At 52.3% G+C, this 7,835-nt stretch overlaps 1 protein-coding gene across 1 annotated transcript in view; it reads left to right on the plus strand.

The window, feature by feature from the left end:
- The first annotated feature begins 740 nt into the window (after positions 1 to 740).
- Positions 741 to 7,835, plus strand: part of SH2B2 (SH2B adaptor protein 2) — a 25,004-nt gene continuing 17,909 nt past the window's right edge. The window contains exons 1-2 of the mRNA XM_006859673.1: positions 741 to 1,427; positions 4,193 to 4,294. Coding sequence (XP_006859735.1) covers positions 741 to 1,427; positions 4,193 to 4,294 — 789 coding nt within the window. The remainder of the gene's footprint in view (positions 1,428 to 4,192; positions 4,295 to 7,835) is intronic.

The raw sequence follows: 7,835 nt of genomic DNA on the forward strand, positions 1-7,835 counted from the left end.
ACCCATAGTGACCCTGTACAGGGTTTCCGAGGGTGTAAATCTTTACGGGAGTAGAAAGCCTCATCTTTCTCCCGCGGAGCGGCTGGTAGTTTCGAACCACTGACCTTAAGGTTCGCAGCCCGATTCGTAACCACTACGCTACCAGACAGAGGGATAGATCGGCAGAAACCTGAAGGAGATGATGAGAGGAGGGAGGAAAGAACATTCCAAGCACAGCCCTGAGATAAGCAGGTGCCTAGCGAGCTTGAGAGCAGAGCCAGGCCAGGTCTTTCTTTAGCTTGCACTCTGTGTGAAGCAGGGACACGTTGCAGGGATCACTGAATCGGTTTCATACCTGAAGCTGGACTCCAGGTGAAGAACAGGGAATAATAGGGATGAGGTCAGGGTGGGAGAGGCCAGTGCTGAGGTGTTGCAAACAAGAGAAGGGGATCTGGGGGCTCCGGGAATGGCAGTCTGGCTGGTAAAGGCTAATTCAGTTCCTGAAGGAACTCTGAAATTGGAGCCAACAGAACTATATTGGGGGCTTGTGAGAACCTCACTTTTAAGTACCCAGGAATGACCCAGGGCCCTGAGACCCGTGATTGGAGGAGTATCGAGATGCGCACACACATACCCCAGCCCCAGAAAGCCCTGGCCATGGGGGAAAGGAGAGGGTGGGTGGGTGCAGGCCACGGGCCAGGACCCAAAGCCATGGGCACCTCCTTTCTGCAGCCGCAGGGAGCTGGCATGGAACGGGCGTCATGAGCGGCGCCAGCCCCGCCGCCCTGGGCCCGGACTGGCGGCAGTTCTGCGAGCTGCACGCACAAGCGGCCGCCGTGGACTTCGCGCACAAGTTCTGCCGCTTTCTGCGGGACAACCCGGCCTACGACACACCCGACGCCGGCACCTCCTTCTCCCGCCATTTCGCCGCCAACTTCCTGGACGTCTTCAGTGAGGAGGTGCGCCGCGTGCTGGTGGGCGGACCGTCTGAGCGCAACACCGCCATGGAGCCGGATGCGGGGGGACACCAGGCCCTAAAGACTGCGACTTACGGTCACTCCCGGAGCTCAGAGGACGTGTCGCATGTCACGGCCAAGGCTCGCGTCCGCAAAGGCTTCTCGCTGCGCAACATGAGCCTGTGCGTCGTGGACGGCATGCGCGACATGTGGCACCGGCGCGCAGAGCCCGAGGCCAACGCCACCCCGAGGGCTGCCGAGCCCGCCGCCGAGCCACGCGACAAGTGGACGCGGCGCCTGCGGCTGTCACGGACGCTGGCTGCCAAAGTGGAGTTGGTGGACATCCAGAGGGAGGGCGCCCTGCGCTTCATGGTGGCAGACGACTCGGCCACCGGACCTGGAGGAAGTGCCCAGTGGCAAAAGTGCCGCCTGCTGCTACGCCGGGCTGTCGCTGGGGAGCGCTTCCGCCTGGAGTTCTTCGTGCCACCCAAGGTGAGCACCCTTGCGCTGCGGGATGTGATGTGACCCTGGACCAATCACCTACAATAGTCCGTCCCTTCATCTGTGAAGTGGGAGGAGGGTCCCAGCTGAGAAGGGCTCTGAGTTAATTGCTCCTGGAAGGGGCATGGATAGGGCCCCGTTCTTATCTAGGGCCTCAGGGAGGCCGGGGGTCCCAGAGCTAGAGCCTGCTGGGATAAGGTCCCGGAGGGAGAGGGACTCTGCTCATCCCAACCCTGGCCAGTCAGCCCAGGAAAGCTCAGCTTCCGTATAGTGAGTGGTTCACCCTCCCTGGTTCACCAAGCCTTAGGGCAGCTTTGAGCTTACCCAGGAAGGACAGTAAGCCAAGAATAAGTAACAGCATTGGCTGCTGCTGCCAGATGTCCATCCTTGGGCCTGTGGGCAGTGTGCACATACAAGCTCCAGTGTTCCAGCAAGGTGGCCCCAGGTCACAGGAGAAAAACTACTCAGAGAGAGAGTGTGACCTGCCCAAAGTCTCATAGCTGGTGGGTGGTGGAGTTGGGCTAATTATACTCACCACCCCTGGGTATAGGGGTGCGGAGAATGAACTATGTGTGGAGGTGGGTGCCTTGTGCACTTGGGGGCTGTGGGGAGAGGAGATGGGAAGTTGGGCTGCTGCAGATTGTGGCACCCCTGGATCCACCCAGGCCCCCTAATCACCCTCGACTCTTACGTCATCTCTGAGTCTGCCTGCAACTCTGAGTATGCCTCCCCACTGTTACTGGAGGCCTATGGACTCCTCAAAGTGGGTGCAGGGTGACTTCCCAGGGACCTACATCTTCTCTAAAGGAAAGTCTCCCCAGGTCCCAAGACCCCCAGACTTTCCAAGGGCCTTTGATGTGTCTAAGCCCCAACTCATATGCCCCTGAGAGAAATCATAGACCACCAAGGCCACACCATGCCTTGTGTGACAGGGAGACTAAGGTGTGGTGAGGGACAGGAAGTAGGCCTGGGGCTAGTCCAGTGTCATCCAAAGGGCAGGGACAGGCCCAGGCCATCAAAGCCTTCAGGCCCTGAGTGACAGTCCCAGCTGCCCAACTGAAAATAGCAGTGTCTGTCTGCTGCCCAGGGCGGGGGCAGGGCAGCAGCTGGTGCTGTCTCCATTCATCCTGCCAGAGCCCGCCAACACCACTGATGACAGCGGGCAGGGCCCCCGAGGGGTCACTAGGCCTGTCCCCATCTCTGAAGACTGCAAGTGGGCTCCCAGCCCACTGATCTAGTCTTAGGCCTTCCTTTTCTGACTACAAAGTACCCCCATGGGAGGGTGAATCACACCAGCGTTAAGTGCTCAGGTTGGACATCCCTAATGTGTTTGGTCCCAGAGGACCAAAGGCCCCAGGGCAAGTAAGGCCCCCAGAGTATCCCTCCTGATACCACTGCAGCTCAGAGCCACCTCAGGAGCAGTGAGGCTGCCCACCTGCCCGTGGGAGAGCCACCAGGAGACTAGCACCGGCAGGACTGGCTGGTAAACCTCAGTGAAGTGAATGCCAGAGCCCCAGGACAGGCATTCTTGAAGGCAGGAGCTGAGGAGTAGAGGCCGGAGGTTATGACTTAGCCTGACAGCAGTGAGGTGTACAGGACTGGGTGAGACGAGTGGTCAGACCGAGCCATCCACAGTGTCGCCAGCCAGTGCAACTCCCGCTGACCCCCTAGCCCTAAGCCTCCACTGCAGACCTCTCTCTCTGCTCCAGCCGGCTGTTGTTGTGTTAAGTGCTGTCGAGTCGATTCCAACCCAAAGCGACCCTGTACAGGGTTTCCAAGGCTGTAAATCTTTATGGGGAGCAGAAAGCCTCATCTTTCTCCCGTGGAACTGCTGGTAGTTTTCAACTGCTGACCTTAAGGTTCGCAGCCTGATTCATAACCACTACGCTACCAGAGCTCCAGCCGGTAGAGGTCTGCAAATCCTAGTCCCACTGGCTGGTGTGATAGCTTCACATCATGGTCAGCCCAGCCTTAAGCCCAGCCCAGGGCCTTCTGGCCAATGGCCAGTGCTGCCAGGAATTCCCGTGCCCCTGCCCATGCATCTTGTGGTCCTTCCCTTTCCTCCTGAGAAAGTCCCTGTCCCAGAGCCCAAGCCCTGCCGGGAATCCCAGTCTTCAGCCAGCTAAGTGACCTCAGGACCCTGGTCCCTGGCTGGGTGGAGCAGATAGTGTCACATGAATGGCCCTTCCACAGTTCGGCCTGCTTATGCTGGCCAAACACTGCAGTATGGTTTGGAATACTAAACTTTTCACTCACACCTGCCCTAGCCAGGTCACCTCCGGAGTGGGCAGAGCCTGAGTTGGGGTCAGGAAACAGACGACCCTGTCTAGCCCAGTAGCCCTGTTCTGCCTTGGAAAGTCTCTTGTAGCTCATTATTGCTTTAATGAGCTGGAAGAGAAAAAGTTGCATGTCTACATACCCCATGAAATGTTCACTGCAGAGCTGTTTCTACCTGTTTCTGTGGGTATTGGGTCACAATGTTTGATGTATTTCGTCTTGTAGGTCAAGGTCAAAAATATGTGAAAAACACAGACCTTGTGGGTACACCTGTGGAAAGGTAGCCCAGGTAGGGTTTATCCCTCCAGAGAACAGGGAGCAGAGACCTATGTCAATCCCAAGAACATCCTCAATTTTTCCATCTGTGAAATGGGATGGATGTCTGAGCCAGGGCTGCCTGGCCCCCCGGGGAGGCTAGGAGGGGAAGGCTATAGGACCCTTGGAGTGCCACTCTCACAGCCCCTTCCTCTGCCCCCCAGGCCTCCAGACCCAAGGTCAGCATCCCCCTCTCAGCCATCATCGAGGTCCGCACCACCATGCCCCTGGAGATGCCAGAGAAGGACAACACATTTGTGCTCAAGGTGAGGGGCCTCCTTTAGTCCCACAGATCATCGGGCTGCCCCAGACCCCCTCCCCCTTAAGTGCTACAGCTCGAGGGCAAGGGAAGGAGTGAGAGTTACGGCTGCAGCGTCAGGCCCCAGAGCTGGCTGAATCTGGGTCTGGGTTCTAGAGTCATGGGTCCCCAGTGTTGTCTGTCACCTCTTGTTCCCATTGTTTTTGGGTCTGGGTGAAGCTCCTCAGTTTTACTTCCTCCCTCTTCCCTCCTCTGGAGCCCGCCCGCCCCCGGCTCACCCCACCCTCAGGACTGGTGGCAGCCTGCAGCAGTTATGCAAATATTCCTGCCCTGGGGCACTGGAGTGTGAGAACTGGTCCAGTCTCACAGCAGCCACAAAGACTGGGCGGGGAGCCCCGCAGTGGGTCTGGGGGCAGCCTGCCCTTTTCCCAGGCTCTGTGTCACCAGGGTGGCCTGTTTGGGTGGCCAAGGACACAGCTCCTGGCTGCCAGGGCTGTGGCCCTGTGCCTCCTCACAGCAGGGAGAGTGTTTGTCCCCAGGGAGACCTGGGTCTGCCCACCCAAAACTACATGAAGCCCCACTTCCTCCCAAGTCTCCTGGCTGGGTATGTTTTTGCCTATCCCCATTTGTGTAGTCCCCAGCACGTCTGTCAGGTTGTTATACTGTGATGACTTGTGTGTAGCTGTGTGCTGGAAACTGAGCCACAAGTGTTTCAAATACCAGCAGGGTCAGCAATGATGGGCAGGTCTCAACAGAGCTCCCAGACAAAGAAGTTACTAGGAAGAAGGAATACGCGGTCCACTTCTGAGAGATTAGCCCAGGAAGACCTTATGAATAACATTGCCTGTTTCAGTGCCTGAAGATGCGTTCCTCAGGTTGGAAGGTACTCAAAATAAGACTGAGAGAGAGTTATCTCTTTAAAGTAGAATCAGCTTTCATTGAATAGAGCAAAGCGATTGGGGCCATCATTTGCTGATGGCGCAAGACTCAGAAGGAGAAGAAACAGCTGCAAATGTCCATGAGTAACCGGAACATGGATGTATGCAGTATGAACTTAGGAAAGTTGGAAGTAGTCAAAAATGAAATGGAATGCATAAAGATCAATATCAAAATAAGAAACCGTTGCAAACATCCATGAATAATTGGAAGATGGAACATACAAAGTATGAATCTAGGAAAATTGAGAATTGTCAAAAATGAAATGGAAGGCATAAAAATCAATATCCTAGACATTCGTGAGCTGAAATGGACAGGACAGGTATTCGCCATTTTGAATTAAACAATTAAACAAATGGTTTACTGTGCCAGGAAGGATAAATCGGAGAGGAATCCATTATCACATCCATTATCAAAAAGAATATTTCAAGATCTATCTTGAAGGACAATGATGTTTGTGATACGATAATATCTATACACCCACATGGAAGACAGGAGTCCTGGTATGGCGCTGTGGGCTAACGCATCAGATTGCAAAGTCGTTTGAATTGCAAGATCTGTAGTTCAAGCTCACCAGCTGCTCCTTGGAAATCTTATACAGGCTTGCTAACAACAACCTGTATAACATTGAGTTAGGTTGCTAACTCAGTGGCACTTAACAACAACAACAAAGACCAGTTAATACACCTATTATTCAAGTTTGCATAGCAACCACCAAAGCCAACTTTAAAGAAATTGAACTCTTTAACAGTTGCTGCAGTCTGAAACTGATCAAACCTACAATCAAGATGCATTGATAATTACTTGTGATTGGAATGCAAATGTTGGAACAAAGAGGAGTGATCAGTAGGTGGGTAAGAAAGCCTAGGTAATAGAAATGACTCTGGAGATCTCCTGATAAGCTTTTGTAAGACCAACAAATACCTTTTTAAAGGACTTACATAGCTACTGGTAGCACAGCGGTTACAAGTAGTGGTTACAATCGGGCTGCAAACTGCAAGGTCAGCAGTTCAAAACTACCAGCTTGTTCTATGGGAGAAAGATGAGGCTTTCTGCTCCGGTAAAAATGTACAGCCTCGAAAACCCTATGCAGGGTTGCTATAAGTTGAACCAACTCCACGGCATACCATCACCACCATACATAGGAATCAAATTGATTATATCTGTGGGAAGACAATAGAGAAGCTCAATATTATCAGCCAAAACAAGGCTAGGGGCTGACTGTGGAACAAATTGTCAATTGCTCACGTGCAAGTTCAAGCTGAAGCTGAAGAAAATTAAAACCAGACCACGAGAGGCAAATATGACTTTTATTAAGGGAACCGAGGTAAATACTGTTACGTATACAACTTCATAGTAACACTGTTGTGTGGGTAGGTGTGTGGATAGATACACAGGCAAACAGGTGTAGGATGGAGAGGAACTATCCCCAGACATACATGTGGGTTTGACAGAAGGTTTTTGGATTTGGGTATTTACCTATTGCTGCAAAAATAGCCATAACTGTGGTGGAACATACAAGGAACAAAAACATGAAAACTTCTTAGACATTACCAAGCACCTTGAGGCAATAATTTGCTGGGCCTGGGAGCTTAGGACCATAGTCATGGGGAGCTCCATAATCAATAGGCATGACGTGGTCCATGAAGACACTGTTCTGCATCCTACTTTCATGAGTAGAGACTCAGATACAGCTCATGAGCAGCCTTCTGTCCAGAGGGAAAAAACTGAAGATGCTTAGAAACCTTTGTATAATTTGTCATGTGACCACCAGTCTTCATGACCCCGAAACTGCTCTGAAACGGTTCGCATTAGGAGATCTTGGAGAGAGTGGGAGAAAATGTGGAAGAAAACTCAAAATCATTTTAAAAAAACAACGGCCAGGCTTACTGGTCAGATAGAAGCTGGTGGAACCCCAAGACTATGGCCCTTGGTCACCCTTCAGGTCTGAAATTGAGCTCACCATCCTGATCAGACAATAGCTATGTATAATTGTTGTTGTTAAGTGCTATCAAGTCGGTTCCAAATCAAAGCGACCATTGTTGTAGTAAGAGCCACTGAGTTGGTTCCAACTCATAACGCCCTATATAGGGCTTCTAAGGAGCTGCTGGGGAGTTTGAATCACTAACCTTGAAATTCATACTGACCTTGCAATCCAGTGCTTATACTACAGGGCCACACCAGAAGTCCCTATAGTGACCATATTTTATTGTCGTTACATGCCATCAAGTCAGTTCTGACTCATAGCAGCCTCATATAGGGTTTCTGAGAAGCAGCTTGTGAGTTTGAACTGCCAACCCTGCGATTCAAACTAACCTTGGGGTCTAGTGCATTATCCTGCAGAACCATGCCAGGACTCTTTAGTGACCATTTGATGTTGTTGTTAAGTGCCGTCTGACAATCACAGTTCTGACTCATAGCAACCCTATGCACAACAGAACGAAACACTGCCCGGTCCTGGGCCAACCTCACAATTATTGCCACGCGTGAATCCATCAATGCTGCCACTTTGTCAGTCGATCTCGTTGGAGGTCTTCCTCTTTTTCCCTGACCCTCCACCTTACCAAACATGATATCCTTCTCCAGTGACTGGTCCCTCCTGACAATATGTC

The sequence above is a fragment of the Chrysochloris asiatica genome, unplaced genomic scaffold, assembly GCF_000296735.1.
Source record: "Chrysochloris asiatica unplaced genomic scaffold, ChrAsi1.0 scaffold00034, whole genome shotgun sequence".
In the NCBI taxonomy this organism is placed as follows: domain Eukaryota; kingdom Metazoa; phylum Chordata; class Mammalia; order Afrosoricida; family Chrysochloridae; genus Chrysochloris; species Chrysochloris asiatica.